At 44.0% G+C, this 16,884-nt stretch overlaps 1 protein-coding gene across 1 annotated transcript; it reads right to left on the bottom strand.

The window, feature by feature from the left end:
• Window positions 1–739: 739 nt before the first annotated feature.
• PDCL3 (phosducin like 3) lies at window positions 740–13,059 on the bottom strand. The gene is made up of 6 exons (XM_077296613.1): window positions 12,921–13,059; window positions 10,969–11,089; window positions 9,317–9,407; window positions 4,387–4,530; window positions 2,978–3,186; window positions 740–1,496 (listed from the first exon to the last, which is right to left on the bottom strand). Exons 1-6 carry the CDS (start codon window positions 12,924–12,926, stop codon window positions 1,360–1,362), a joined length of 708 nt encoding a protein of 235 aa, XP_077152728.1. The 5' UTR covers window positions 12,927–13,059; the 3' UTR covers window positions 740–1,359.
• Window positions 13,060–16,884: the final 3,825 nt, after the last annotated feature.

Raw genomic sequence — 16,884 nt, 5'->3', positions numbered from 1 at the left:
GACACCGGGAGGATCAGTAAGTATGAAGGGGTGGTGGGGGGGGGGTGGATTGGAGCACAGGGGGGGTGAATTCAAACAAGGAGGGAGCGGACAGGAGGACGGGGGAGCCGGCAGGCGGACGGAGGGGACCGGACCCCATAACGGAGGACTGGGGGGGGGGGGGGGGGCGATCGGTGGGTGTGGGGGGGGTCACTTAAGTATTTCCAGCCATGGCCGATGATATTTGCAGCATCGGCCATGGCTGGATTGTAATATTTCACCATTTTTTTAGGTGAAATATTACAAATCGCTCTGATTGGCTGTTGAAAGTGAAACTGCCAATCAGAGCGATCATAGCCACGGGGGGGTGAAGCCACCCCCCTGGGCTGAAGCACCACTCCCCCTGTCTCTGCAGATCGGGTAAAATGGGAGTTAACCCCTTCACCCGATCTGCAGGGACGCGATCATTCCATGACGCATACGCTGCGTCATAGGTCGGATTGGCACAGACTTTCATGACGCAGCGTATGCGTCAAAGGTCGGGAAGGGGTTAAGTACCCTTAGCGACCGCCGTTAAAAGGCGTATCGGCGGTTGTTAAGGGGTTAAACTTTATCAAAATAGCGCATTCAGATAGATGCTGTCTGCTGCGCAATCGCCGCCACTTAGCAATTTTTTTTCTCCAGCAAAATGGCCACGACGCATGCACAGTAGCATCCCATCTGACAGAACACCAAGCGAGGACATTGAGACTTGTGTTACTGTGTTTATTGGTATTTTAGTTTATATAATTTTTTGCCATACATGAAAGAATATGTTCAGGTCTGTGGGAAGTATCGCTCCCTCTCTGGTTAAACTGCCCTCCCTCTCCGACAAAAACACCTTACATTTTTTGAAAAAATGGCTAGTTGTGCGGAAAAAAAAAAAAAGGTATCTAACGGCTCATGGGGGACAGATGAAATCGGCGATAGATGAAGAAAACAAAAAGGAGATAAGTACAGTATTGGAGCTGTGCCGATGACAGCAGCAGCCTGACACAGAACTAATATCCAGCATATATTACTGGAAAAGACACTCCCACAAAAGAAATAGCTGAAACATGGATGAGGCTGCAAACTGTACATTGGGGGTCTGAAAATGAATGAAGAGATGAAGATTGCTGACAAAACATTTTTTTTTGTAAGTAAAAAATACTCCAGTGACTTCAGGAAATAAATGAGGAGGTTTACATTTTGCAGTGCTAGTGTAAAGTACATCATTTTTTTTACCTTGCTTGAATCATTAATTCACATATAATCCCTCTGCTGATAATAAATCCGAGCAGTAATATATTTTAAAATGACTGTACAAAAGTAAAATAAAAAGCATATAAATTAGTCTGATTAATCTGAATCAATGTCTTTGGTTGTGACAAAAGAATTCCTAATGGAAGACATGAACTGGTCCTGAATTTGTTGGCGTGGGTTTTCCTCGAGATCTGTCTTAATAGCTCCAGATTCAGATAATTTCCATTCTAATTCTGTAGCAAGAGAAACAACAGTGTCAGAGAAAATAATAGAGACACAATGCTGAACTGGTACATTTGCGTACAGATCATGCAGGCTCTGTTCACACTTTTTCCATAAGGACAATACAGTGTGCTGTGCTGTCCTATCATTGATGAGAGGGATAAAATACATAGTACATACAAGAAAATCAAGATATGACTGTCATTCAGCTCTGAAAAAAGAAACCTAGGCGACATTGTGACATCACCTAAGTGCTTTTCTAGAATATTCAGAGGCCGTCTTTTCACTAGCCAAAACAATGGCACAAAACATCCAGAAGAAACAACCTAGATATCTCACTTGGATGCAAATATACATCTTTTTCTATGCAAATATAGTTGCCTGTCATGTAAAAAAAAAAAAATGGCATTAACCTGCAATACAGGGGGTTTATCTGTAGGTTAAAAGCATTCTGAAGCATTGTTGTCTCTGCACTGAAAGCCTAGCTGTTGAGAGGGAATGAACTTTATTCCTCCTGGCAGCTTCAGGCTTTCAGTCATAAAGGTGCAACTTCAGTCACAGCTCAGTAAATAGAGTGCGGCGGACGCAGCACTGACCCATAGCCGGCTCTGTACTGATGCACAGTAGAGCCAGATATCAGTCTGTGCTGGGTCATGATTATGTCCGCCGCTCACTGTATACTGAGCTGAGACTGAAGCCATGCCCCTACACCTGAAAGCCTGAAGCCGCTGGGAGGAATAAAGTTCCCGATAGTCAGGCTTTCAAAATAGTGGCCACATTGCTTCAGAATGCAATTAACCTGCAGATTAATCCCATATCTACATGTTAATAGCTTTTTTTTACATGACCGACTCCCTTTGAAGGTGTTCTCCGATAACTTATTTTCAGAACTGTACTTCCCTTGACTCCCAAGCTTTCCCTCGGGTGTTCCAGTCCTTATGGATTAACAGTTTGGACCAGTAACATGGTTTCGCCACTGATGAGAACTGTGCACTCGCCAATGCTGCAAGAACAGGCTTTAGAGGAGTGCTGTGCTCCTTGCCTAAAAGATAGGCCAACGCTGATACTGCAGTGATTGCCAGTAACCCAAGAATCGAGCAGTACACCTCAAATTAAAAATCCTTCCACTCTTCTTGAGAACACATTTAACAACAAGCGAATCGCAAAGTTGCTTGTTTTTACAATTTTAAAATAAAATATCCATTGCCTACTTGTTCAATCTCACTTGCACCTGCAATGATGTCACATCCTTCATTCACATGACCGCTGCAGCCAATCATTCACGTGACCCCTGAATCGAGTGACAGTGTCTGCAGTAGTGCAGGGAATGATTGCCATGACTCCATAACTACAGAACCAGTGGGGAATGATTAAGTGATAGTTACTGTATCATTTCTTTGTTTACTTTATTATATTTTAAGACTTTTCCTAAACAACCACTTTAAATGATATCATAAAAAGTAGCCGACATGGTCACTGATACTTTACTTACCATCCTGAGTTAGATTCATTCCACCAAACAGCAGCGGTCCTATAAACCGAGCACGGATGTCCCCATCAAGATAAACAAAGATGGTAGGAAGGTTCTTGTCAGGGTAGTTTGGTATACAGGTGGTTGAAATGGATTTCACAAATTTCACATCTTTAAACTTTCTTGCAAGAGCAGCTAAATGTTGGTTTATTAACGTGCAAAGAGGGATTCTAGAAAACAAGTGTGAAGAATGTTCACTATACAACAATGCGAGGACACAGAAGGCACTATAAATGGTAAGTTGTGAACAGCTGCATTTTACAACTGTCTTCACAAGAGAAGGTGCCTCCATAATCAGTGCAAACGTTCACATGCTGGAATATTGCATTCTTGGCCAGGACTCCACTGGGATTTAGTGCAAATGATAATGGCACGTGCCACAGAAGGCACAATGACAGAACGTGTAAGGTATTTCTATGGGAGTGTATATGCGATTCCATGCATTGCAACTACAAGACAAGATTGTCACAAAAGCTCCTCCAAATCAGATAAAACGGAATACTTTGCTCCTATTTACTATTATTGTAGGTGGTAGCTGGGATTTCACCTGAGACTGAATCACAACACATCTAGGGGAGTTTATTATTGGCTGTGCGCCAAAATTCTGGCACAAATTTTTGAAGAAGCTCAAAAAGGTTATTACTTTTTTAAATTTTGCAAAGAGTGTGGTTTAGCTAAAGGGGCATGGACCCACTGAAGTCTTAGGCCGGGGTCACACTTGCGAGTTCATTGCAAGAATCTCGCATCGAGTCCCTTGCAGCGTTCAGCTGCACAGAAATACATGCCGCCCCAAATTCTGGTCCCGAGTGCCGGCGGCAGTGCAGGGGACTTGATGCGAGACTCTTGCATTGCACTTGCAAGTGTGACCCCGGCCTTACAACAATGTTATGCCATTAAGGTTTAGTTCAAGGGTAATGTATAAAAAGAGCATTAATAATCTCCGATCGAGTGCAATGTGTACACTTGGTGCCCTTAGGATTTAGTTTATCCACAGTAAAAGGGCTTTCTAAATTCCCAAGGAAAACAAGGCCCCCCCCTTTTGGTTTTAGGAATTTTGTAGACGAGGGAAATATTTTTGTTCCTGGTTATAGTAAGGGTTGGGAAAGTGAAAATGGCAACTTCAGCCGCTTGATGGTAATACGCACAGAAGCAAGCAGAGCAATCAAAAAAGGACAAAAAACATATAGGAGACTGATAGATGAGGAAGGCAGGAGATTAGTAACAGCTTTTCAGTCGATTGTCTAATGTCAATGACAGCGGAGATCACATATGTCACAGGCCCAGGAAAAGGGGTTGCTACAACAAATTCTTCCTTTGAGCACCATTATTGGTGATCACATGACTTGGAACTTAAATAAGGTGATATTTACCCTTGTTTGTAAAGGTGCAAAATCACCCAGAGATCCTTACTAGCGTTCGTCACTTCTTGTACGTAGTCCTGTCCAGAGATCTCCAACACCTCCCCAAACTTATTCTTTATTTGCGTTGCTTGCCACTGAGCCAACCTTTGCTGCCTATGACGAAGAGCAAAAATTATTATCATCACTTTCCATACGCAATTATAACTGCAGTTTTCAGACTTGCTAGATAGGGCATACGAAGTTTTAGAAAGTCAGCAGAATTATCTTAAATCTGCTCAGACTTCTGCCCTCTCCATAGAGTGAATGGGATTCTATTAAGGTTCACTAGCATTATATTGCAAGTTTATGGAAGATTTTTAATGAACCCATGATAGGAATATCCTTACTGAAAAACTCTACAGTCCTCTGTACGCTGTAGAATGGCTGCTACAGACAACAACATTTCTTACCATTTCTGCATTTCCAATTAAAGGGGGATAAGAACTAACAGGCAAGTTCTTACCAACTACCTTCTTGTTCCGCCCTATTCTGGCTCAAAGAAGTCGCAGACTGCCGACGATTCTGCTGCTTCACATCAACAGAATAATTAACCAGTTTTCCAGAAACATCATTGCGACCACCGTGTGTCACCAAAGACCATAGTCATCTTCCTTATAAAGCATGATATTTATAGGAGAACAAAAGGAAGCTTTCTTGAATTTATAAAAGCAATAAATTTATTGATTACAAAAGACACTCCATAAAAAAGACCAATAAAATACACATAGTACAATAGCACAAAACACGTTATCTGTAAATACCCGTGTGAATAACACAAAAGTGTAACAAGAGACACCAGGACTGAAAAAGAGCGTACCACATAAATCATTAACCATATATATTTTAATGTATACCGTAACTAAGGTGCAACCAAGCCTAGAAATCCATGTGTTACTGTAGATGGAATAAATATTCAGTCTATCACTCCCTGTATGTCCTATACCATGTAGACTGGAGTGGTGAAAAGACTGTAGACCATGCGCTATACACCCCCTACGGTCCTAGGCACCATGACCTTATGGACCCTGGAAACGCTAGTGGCCCTAAAATAATGCTTGATATATTAAGCACATGGAAGGCTGGTCTCACCTGGTGTGGGGACGCTCCAGCACGCACCCCGACGCGCGTTTCGCTACTTGTAAGCACTCGCTTTATCAATGGGAATAGTGTGGATTGGGAATGGTTTACAGGACCTTATATCGTCCTGACAACGGCCATGTGACCATCATGTGATGGTACCCGCCCCCCGGCCGTGTTAAGCGGCGCATGCGCACATTGCTGCAGTCATCTCCCCGCCCCAGCCCGGGCATGCCCCGCCGCACATGGGAGCAGGCACCAGTGGTCCCGATCACATGCGCAGATGAGCGCCGCCGGACGAGAGCGGGTGATTAACCCCAGCAACACTGCTAATGCGCACCACAACCGGGGTACATATAATAACCATGTAGCCTGTACAGCTAAGGAAATATACATATGTGCTGCATGAATATTCAAAGGAAGCCATCCCATACAAGCAGGGGTCCAAACTTTTGCAAATGTTCTCCAAATATGTTGATACCATCCGATCTTGTGTTCCAAATGACCATATGGATCTTTTGCTGCTTGTATCCCATATAGATGAGACGGAGCTTAATAATACTGCAGTATTCACTGCTCACTATGGGAAAAACCTACATCATATAAAACAACAAGAAAGAAGAAGAAAGTGATTAAAACCAAACACAAAACACATAGATAAAATACTGATCTGGCCCGTGGTTAAATATGAACGGGAGGCCTATCGACAGCTACGTAATAATGATGTCTATACTAAAATTGGATATAATCCAGTGGTGTCCTTCTCGGCACAACTCCAAAAAATCTTACTGAGAGCTTTGGATTCCGGGGTCATTGACAAAAAAGTTTTTGAGGGCCTCAGTGTTAAATTCCCAAAGATACCTACCTTTTACTTACTTCCAAAGGTGCACAAGGACGCCGTCAACCCTCCGGGACGTCCGATCGTGTCAGGTATAGGTGGTCTATGTGACCCCATTTGCAAATTTGTAGATTATTATTTAAAAACAATTGTAGAGACATTACCCTCTTTTGTCAAGGACACGACGGATGTCCTCACGAGGGTTGACGGTGCCTTTGTAGGTCATGATATTATTCTTGTAACAGCTGATGTAGAAACCTTGTACACCTGCATCAACCACAATGATGGCATTCGGGCGGTCCGCTTCTTCCTCGGGACCTCCAACCTGGACGGCCCCCTGTGTGAGCTCATTCTTGAGCTGCTGCACTTTGTCCTCACGCATAACTTTTTCACTTTCAAAGATCAGTTTTATCAACAAAAGCGTGGCGCGGCCATGGGCGCGGCCTGTGCCCCGGCGTACGCTAACCTCTTTTTGGGCTTTTGGGAGAGGTTGGTTTTTGGTGACGCCGGGTCGGGGGCCGCGGACCATGTGCTGTGCTGGTTACGCTATATTGATGACTTCTTGATGTTTTGGTGGGGGACGGTGAAGCAGTTAGAGGAGTTCATGGCGGACTTGAATAAAAATGATTTCAACATTAAGTTGACTTATAAATACAATAAGACTAAAATTGACTTCCTGGACATCAGCCTGGAGGTGGACCTCACATCCACCATCCAGACTGACGTCTTTCGTAAGGAAACATCTGTTAATTCATTGATTCACGCCACGACTGCGCACAACCAGTCCACAGTAAGGGCCGTCCCGGTTGGACAGTTCCTGAGGATGCGGCGGATCTGCTCGACGGACCAGAGATTTGAAATGCAGGCCTCAGACTTGAGAGAACGTTTTGAACAGCGTGGTTATAGTCGGAGGTGCATTAAGCACGGGTACAATAAGGCTAAGTCAGTGTCCCGCACTTCTTTGCTGTATCAAAAAAAGCATAAGAAGAAAAAGGATGATAATATACGATTTATTTCAACATATAACCATGAGTGGGACAGTATGCGAGGTATACTGACCAGATACTGGCCTGTGCTTGGTGCGGAACCCTCCCTGAGACCCTTTTCACCACTCCAGTCTACATGGTATAGGACATACAGGGAGTGATAGACTGAATATTTATTCCATCTACAGTAACACATGGATTTCTAGGCTTGGTTGCACCTTAGTTACGGTATACATTAAAATATATATGGTTAATGATTTATGTGGTACGCTCTTTTTCAGTCCTGGTGTCTCTTGTTACACTTTTGTGTTATTCACACGGGTATTTACAGATAACGTGTTTTGTGCTATTGTACTATGTGTATTTTATTGGTCTTTTTTATGGAGTGTCTTTTGTAATCAATAAATTTATTGCTTTTATAAATTCAAGAAAGCTTCCTTTTGTTCTCCTATAAATTTCACATCAACAGAGTAGATCTTCCTATTCTGGGTGGCTCTGTCAATGGTACACGATTGTCAACATCGTGCTGATTGACAACTGCCCCACCTGTCAATCAGTATGACATCGGCAGTCACACCCACCAACAGAGCAGAGCGGAAGAGAAGGGGCTGCTCTGTCAATGTGACGTCACCCGGAAGCAGCAGAATCACTGGCAGGAGCGGTCCATGACCACTTTGAGCTGGCAGAGCTCAGTGCCAGGCACAACAAGTACCGTATTTTCCGGCGTATAAGACGACTTTTTAGCCCCTGAAAATCATCTCAAAAGTCGCGACGTCATCGAAGGTCCTTCGCTCAATGCATCCTTAGGAACGGAGGCCGCCGCTTGCACCACTGAGAGCCGGGGGCCGTCGGAGGGTAAGTATATCCCATATTTTTTATTTTTATTCTTTTTTTGACATGAATATGGATCCCAGGGCCTGAAGGAGAGTCTCCTCTCCTCCAGACCCCGAGAACCATCCGCACCGCCCACGCCGTATAAGATGACTGGGCGTATAAGATGACCCCCGTCTTATACGGCGAGTATATCCCAAACTCCATATTTTATATGGAAAAGTTGGGGGTCGTCTTATACGCCCAGTCGTCTTATACACCAGAAAATATGGTATGTAGTTAGAAACTATCTGCAAGTTAAAAAAAAAAAAATGATTAAAATGAACCGGTGTGGGAACTTAGATTTACAGTCTAATTTTAGAGATTAATTACAATTAATTGAGTTCAGCTGTTCTATGTCACCTCCATGTTAGTCCAGAAGTCTCCAAGCAAGTGTGCACAGGTCAGAACTGATAAGTGTGTGTAACGTACAGTTGCATGGATTCTCCATTTACCATGTTGGACAAAATCGTCACGATTTTTTAAGAAAACAGATTTGTCCAGTTTGTACAACCCATATATAGGTGAAATGTCTCCAGATAAGTTGAAAATCAAAGCTTTCAATTGTTGAGACCAGCTGTAATAAGCAGGAAAGTGACCAGCTAGCCTTATTTTGTTCCTATTGAAATGAATACGTTATGGATGAGCCAGGCCCTATGGAGGTAAATATGATGGACCTATAGACCACTACTCTGGCTAAAAAGAGGGTCCTGCATGAGGAAATCCTCTCCCACTGGAACCATATTTTCATAAGATTTATTGTTATGGAAGAAATATTCTGAAAAAGCTACAGACCTCACTTTGATATGAAATTATATACCGCTTTGAATGTCTTACCATGACTAGGAAAATATGTTATATACTCACCGTACATATTATTCTAGTCACCCTGTTTCTACCTATGAGCCGGGGGTAAGGACTATGACTATGTGATTGTGTGAAGTGAAGCAGCCCCATCGTCCAAACACTGAAAGTGACAATTTCTCATAGGAGCAACTGGATAAAGCCAAGACTTGATTTTATATTACTATAGCGGAGGCGTCACTAACACTTAGTATTTCCACAGGTCTTATTAGGGGCAGAACAAATCTTCTGGGTTTTTTGTAAGAACAGGAACTAAGTGGCTCACCTGTATTGTTCTATTGCTCGCTCATCTTCCTCACCAAATTCATCCTCATTCTCATCAAGTTCTTCCAGTGTCATGTCCTCATAGGTTTTCACTGAAGAAAAAAAAAAACAAAAAAACAAAAAACATAGTTATAAGTACTTATTACTCAAAGGATTCAAACAATATGAATAAATCAAGTCCTAAATATCACACTTTAGCACAAAAAGTTGCAAAAAATCCTCCAAATTAGAAAGTCTCCTCCAGAAATGTACTCCAGGCAATGACTGGAACGAGATGCACCAGAAGAAAAGCAAAATATATATATTTTTTTTTTTTTTAAATCCAACATTTGGTAGAGTCACATTTCATAAGTCTGTCTACAAGAAAAATGAATAAAAAAGTCAATGTGTTTTGTAAAATTAAATATAATAGAGAATTGAGCTTGACCAGTAAAGTTAGCACGATCTGTAAAAATATTGCTAAGAATACGTAGAAATAAAAAAAAAGGTTACCGTATTTTTCGGACTACAAGACGCACTTTTTCCCCCCCAAAAAAGGGGGGAAAATGGGGGGTGCGTCTAATAGTCGCAATGCAGGCTTACCATGGCGGCAGAGGTGCGGGGATGAGGAGGCGCAGTGAGCGGGGTCCCTTTCCCCGGTGAGGTGATGCAGCAGCCCGGTAATGCAGCAGAGCCGGGTGAATCCTGTTGTTACCGGTGGTGGCGGCCATCTTCCTGGGGCCGCTCGTGCGCAGATGGAGCGCTCTGCTGCCCGGGGCTTCAGGAAAATGGCCGCGGGATGCCGGGCGTGCGCAGATGGGGATCGCGGCGGCCATTTTCCTGAAGCCGAGATGCGAACTCGGCTTCAGGAAAATGGCCGCCGCGATCCCCATCTGCGCACGCGCGGCATCCCGCGGCCATTTTCCTGAAGCCCCGGGCACCAGAGCGCTCCATCTGCGCACGCGCGGCCCCAGGAAGATGGCCGCCACCACCGGTAACAACAGGATTCACCCGGCTCTGCTGCATTACCGGGCTGCTGCATCACCTCACCGGGGAAAGGGACCCCTCTCACGCCATATCTCTCACTGCGCCTCCTCATCCCAGCACCTGTGCCGGTAACCACTGCTGCAACCCTCCCATGGACACCAGGCCGTGGCGTCGCCCACCTAAGCAGGAAGGGACCCTGCTCAGGTGCACGCCGTATCGCATCACCCCACCTCTGCCGACACCATGCCTCTTGTGACCCTGCTCTGCCACCGCCAGCCCTCAGGTAAGCTACTGTAAATTCGGACAATAAGACGGACCCCCATCTTATAAAAAATCTTTTTTTCTGCAATTTTCACCCCAAATTTGGGGTGCGCCTTATGGTCCGGTGCGTCTTATAGTCCGTAAAATACGATAGGTTTCATTGACACCTACATTGGATGCTCTACTGGAAGCATCGGTCTTAATTTTCACTACACTTACCACTAAGATTTAATTGGAACATGAGGGATACTATAGCAAAAACCCAATGGACCCCTACACAGGAGACACTGCTATCCATTATGTGATGAATCCAGCTCTGCCATCAGGTTCATTGCTCCCGTAACAAAACAAGATAACAGAACTTGACAAACGCAGATGTGAACAAGGCTTTAAAAGTACTCTGGGATTATCACATTCGGTACTCACCAACTGACTGCTGCTTGAGGATCTCTGCTTCTTCCTCCTCATCCTCCTTTGGTACCTCCTTGGGAGGAAGGATGCCTTTTCTGCGCAAGATATCATTCCACTCTGTATCTTCATTTGGGTCCTGAGATAGATATATAGATATATTTGAACAAAATCCACATTATCAAATGCACAACACACTGGGATACATATCTAGAGTCATTACATTTCCATATATACAGAGTCTGTAAACCAAGGTGGCTGTGCATGTGTGCAGCTCTCCTCAATGAAGTCAATGGGAGCTAGGACTGCCCAGATGAATTCGACATTAATCTTTTCAAAATTCACAAGTTCTAAACTACGGAAAGTAAATGAATGCATGAAATACTGATATGACGTGGTGACGCATTTACAGCATACATTCAACTGAAGGGGTGACCCTGTGAGTTTTGGTCGGTGCCTACTCATATCTTGGCCACAATGTGCCAGGCAGCACTTTAGCTGTCATATAGCGCTTAGAACGCATTCACATAGCCTACACGTAAGGCAGAAAAGAGCAGGAACCAATGTGTAATCAAGCAATGCCTCCGATAATTCATTGGAGATTTTTTTTTGCTACACATACGTAGGCTATGTTCACATGTTGCGTTTTTTGCAGCTTTTATTTATGCAAATTTTCAGCTGCTTTTCACAGTTCCAGCAAAGTCAGAAATCTCATGCACAGTTTGTTTTTTTCCCTGACTGATTTGTCAAAGAACTGCGTTTTTACAAAATGCAGCATGGCACTTCTCTCAGCTCTGAAAACAATAAGTGGAAAAACACAGCAAAACTGCAAGTATCAGGTTTTGCTGCGTTTTTGGTGCCAAAACCTGATGAAGTTTTATCAGATTATTCTATCATCTGACGCTGACTGAGCTAGTGGTAGGAGTTGTGCTGCATAGACTCGCACATACAATTGGTGGAGCAGGACACTGCATCCGGAGCAGCGCAGACCCCTGGGGCGGTCAAATAAAACAAAACATTGTAGGAAATCAGACACACTGGATCCTTCTCCCCCACATTTGGCAGAGAGGTGTCACCGGCACCTACAAGCATTGGACTGTCAGCCGACACCATCTAATGTGTACGAGGGAGCCTTGTACCAAGTCTGAATGCTATCCCCTAGCCAGAGGATAGGGTATAACCTCCTGATCGCTGGGAGTCCGACTACTTGGACCCCCACTGATTCTAAGAACAGAGACTCTTGAGACCCCTATGTTACTAGTTGATCATGCGCACCTCGGCTCCATTAATTCTCTGTGGGACAGCTAGAAGTAGCTGAGCGCTGTGTTTGGCATTTCCACAAAGCAATAATAGAGCAGAGGGGCTCATGTTCGACACGGAGCTCTTCTCGGGATTGTGGCGGTTCTAGCATTGAGCCCCCTGCAATCAATAAGTTATCCCCTTTCCATTAGGGGGATAAGATACAAACTTGGTAGAACCCCTTTAAGGCTACTTATACTATTAGTGATCCCGCGGGTACTGGAAGCAATAAGGTCCCATTACTTCTCGTCCGTACAAAGAGCACAGCTGAGGCCAGTTATCAACGGACATGTCACTTCTGTGGTGCGGTGGGGGCCACTGGGGATTACTGGGGGGCCATAGAAAGTGCAGTGGGGATCACAAGGGGGTGCGGTGCTGGAGTATAGAGGAAGTAACGCACATGTAGGCATCAGCAGGCACTAGACTATTCATTGTGACAACTTTTACAGTTTTTGATAATGGGGAAAATTCTTTTTCAGTTCCAAATTCATTCTAACATTAAAAGTGGGAATTTCCTATCGGAATCCATTTCCATGTGGCTTTTTCCAGGCCCAGCACTATCCCCAGTGTGAGGCACAGCAGTGCTCGGGGCTCCTAATGTGGGGACATGGGCACAGCCAGGAAAGTCAGCTCCTCTAGGAGACGTACAAGTCACCATTACATACACTAACCTGCATGGCCGCGACAAATGTGGAACTACCGGCAGACACACGCGAACTGACAGCACAACTCACATTCAGGGCACGGCCGGGGGAAGCAATTCTCTGTCACACCGCACACGACTTCCGGTTCCAGCGAGCTCCATATATGGCCGTGCTGTGCGGCGTCTGAGGCGGTGTGTGACGGGGCAGCTGCGCTGTGGAGGGAGGAGGTGCTGGTGGCGGGTGCTGCAGGATAATATGTCCCCCGCACTCTTCTCCAGTGCTGGTGTACAATGTGCGCACTGGCAGGCAGGGCAGGAGGTGGTTAGAGAATGCCGTCCTGCCCTGACAGGAAACCTTAATGGGGATTTCTACCTTTAACTTTTTTAATGGGTTTTCTCAAGTTCACACGTCAAATTACAAAGTGCTTGTAAAAAAACAAAACAATTTTGCAATTTACAACTTATTAAAAATCCTGTCTGATATGAAGACTAATGTGAAGACTAATGTTCTAGTGGGCAGCCGGCCACCTAAGTTATGGCCATGGTGCTGTCCCCATAGTTGGGCGCTATGCCTTAGAGCCGACTCGTGCCGCTCCGAAGATGATTGGCTCCGACCAACCTCCGCCCCTGCGCTTCCCCATGCTGCAGAGACAAAGCCTCCCGTACTAGCGGGCTGGGAGAGCACAATTCACACGGAAAACGGCTTCAGCATGTCACTTCTTTTAGTGGTTTTGCAGCGTGTCTTCACTCTGACATGCCAGGCTTGACATGTTCCTCTCCACATGTAGAAACATTACCCGTTAGACCCGGGAGAGTAGAGATCAGCGAACCCAAGGTCATGGTTTGTACAGGACACCTAGAGTCCGAACACGGACCTCTCCCATAAGTCCATTTTAGCATTCAGAGTTCTGGGAGAACAGTGATAGAGACTCCTCTGAAACCCCCTTAATTCTTAACTTCCACCATTTTACAGCACCAAAGTTCGGGTCCCCATTGACTTCTATGGGGTTCAGATTCTGATTCAAGTTTGGCTAGAGTTCTTATACCCGAACCGAACCTTGAACTAAAGTTTGGTTGAACCCAAACATCTCCAGGTCCGCTCATCCCTACTGGTGAGGAATCTGAAATCCATATTAATTCCACTAAACTCTGAATTTACGCTTACAGGGAGATTCTTATCTTGTGCAATGATGCCGTATCCATGGATATTACATAATGGATGGTACAGTATATGTGGATCTCACAGATGGGACCCACATGTATCCCAAGAATGAGGCGCTACTGATTTTCAGGAATTCTGCCATCTCTCGGCTGAGAGGCGGCGCCTGTCATGGCCCAGTTAGTGGGATCCACATCTACTATATACATTTCTACTTTACAAGATGAGAATACCAGACGATGTACAATGGAGCCGCTGCCCTGCTCTGCATGTATATAGGGCCAAACCGGTCAAAATAGAAATGTTTGAGAGAATTGTACAAAATTAGAAAAAAATCTCTGCTTTCCTGTATAATGACGTGTCCCTGGGTTATACCTGGTGCTGCCTCTCAGCTCCACTGACCTGAAAAGATTGAGGGGCAGCAGCACACACAAACCGAGGACAGGGGAGCGCTGTTTATGGCAGAACACCACAATATTTATCCCAAATAACTCCCTTATTAACCATAATTAACAATATATCCCAACCCAAAAAGTTGGAAGGATAAAGAGGCATAAACATGAACACTTAAAATTTACAATGTTTTATTAATAAAAGTTTTTTAAAATAATTCACCACGTTATTCAGCAATATTTTTGACTGAGCAATCTGCTCCAGACCTTACTGACTACCATAAAGACACAAATCCAGCATAGTCAACTAATATTTAAAACATAACTTTTACTACTTTCTAGTTAAAATTGGTACCAGACAACAAACATGTATGATTAAAGTGCTCAATATTACCAGTGCACATAAAAAAGGTTTGGTCTCACCCGTTTTCTGAGTCTTATTTCTAGGGTCACGCTTGTGCTTCTAAGACCTAATTGAGAGCATTCCGGGGGGAGAATATTGGGATCTGACTTCCCTGTCGTGCCCACAGTGAGAAACTCCCGCCCTTACAAGGGCAGTACCCAAGTGTAGATCTGCCTTCAAATGCCCATGGAACATATGGCCTCCCTGGGTATTAAATGTATCTCTTCCCAACGCGTTTCCCCCCCTGTTCAGGGGGTTCGTCAGGGGAAGTTGTTCTAAAGTAGTCTCCTGCAGTGGCTAGTGAGACCCTTCACTATATTATGTGTCTCTCTCCATAGGGGTATGCAATCTGCCAATTGCCCATACATCTGTTGTCATTATATAGGGTAGTGGGTGGGACTATCAGATTGCTGGCGTATTTCCTCACTTCCTACTTGTATTGGCGCCATTAGACTCGTGTCTTTACACTTATAACGGCGCTACAGCTCTTACCCGGCACTTTAGTTACAGCCGCATTTTATCCAGAGCGCATGCGCCGATGCTAGCGCTAAAGTCATGTGACCTAGGTCCTTTTCAACGTAATGTAGTTGGGGCTGCTTTGCGCATGTCCAATCTAAGGTCCTATTATTATCCGCCTGCATCTTATCCAGCGCTAGTGTTCATGTGACTAGATATAACCAGGCATGTGTCAATTTACTTCTATATTCCAAAATCACTACCGGCCATGCAAAACAAGATTATACCGGCTTAGTCATTATTGTATAAATAGACTATCCAATATTATTGAAATGGCAGTTCTGAGCAAGGGACTGTCATTTGTACCCACGACAGATATGGTAATTTTTGATATAATTAAGGACATAAATTTGTTCGCAAGAAAATTGAGATGGCATAAATTCTTTAAAGAAAAAGATCAAAAAATCTGCCAAGAACTCAATATTCCTTTGGAGATATTGCAAGACGTTCAGTGTTTGGCTAACCTAGATGAGATAGCACCTACATCTATAGGATTAGGTCCGTTTACCTCTCTCAAGAAGTCTAGTACAAAAATGCCTCCAATTAGTGGAACTGTGTCTGTTGTAGATGTCTTTCTCAGTATGGTTACAAAAGACATTGAAGAGATGAGACAAACACATATACCCTTTAATCTTTCAAAAGATCAGATGGAGGCTTTACATAATCTTGAAAAAGATACCTCCATAATTATAAAACCTTCGGACAAAGGGGGGAACATAGTCATAATGGACTTGGAACAATACAGAGATATGTGTTTTCATATACTGAAAGACACTTCAACATATGAAGTAATTAGAGAAAATCCTACACCCCTTTGTTTGAATGACCTTAAAAAGATCTTGTTGAAGGCCAAATCTCTCAAATTAATTAGCCAAGAGGAATTTGAATTTCTCTTCCCTGATTTTCCGATTATGCCTACGTTTTATAGTCTGCCTAAGGTGCATAAAGGATACACCCCCTTAAAAGGCAGACCAATTGTCTCTGGAGTAGGGGGTATCTGCAGTGGCATTGGGGTTTATATTGACCAACTCCTTAAACCATTTGTAAATGCGCTGCCCTCGTTCATAAGGGACACAACGGACCTCCTCCAGAAATTGGAGGGAATACCAATTGAAAAAGAAACTATGCTGGCAAGTATTGATGTAGAAGCTCTATATTCCTCAATACCCCATGAATATGGGATTAAAGGAGTAGAACATTTTTTAGGATCAAGAGGGCGCCAGTTTAATGAGCATAATAAATTTGTGATTGAACTTTTGGAATTTTCTCTCAGAAATAATTTCTTCGTGTTTGACGGTAGGACTTACCACCAGCTCAGGGGCACTGCGATGGGTAATCCATCAGCACCAAGTTACGCAAATCTGCTCCTGGGCTGGTGGGAGGACACGATGGTCTTTTCAGACGAACTCAATGAATTCACCAGATCTATTGATCTATGGGTGAGATTCATTGACGATGTCTTTATACTATGGAAGGGCACTAGGGAAATGTTTGATTCATTTGTGGCAGCCCTGAATATTAA

Source organism: Ranitomeya variabilis, chromosome 3 (genome assembly GCF_051348905.1).
Source record: "Ranitomeya variabilis isolate aRanVar5 chromosome 3, aRanVar5.hap1, whole genome shotgun sequence".
NCBI classification, from domain to species: Eukaryota; Metazoa; Chordata; class Amphibia; order Anura; family Dendrobatidae; genus Ranitomeya; species Ranitomeya variabilis.
Note: the sequence above shows the minus strand (reverse complement) of the source record. Positions and strands in the feature narration are given on the sequence as shown.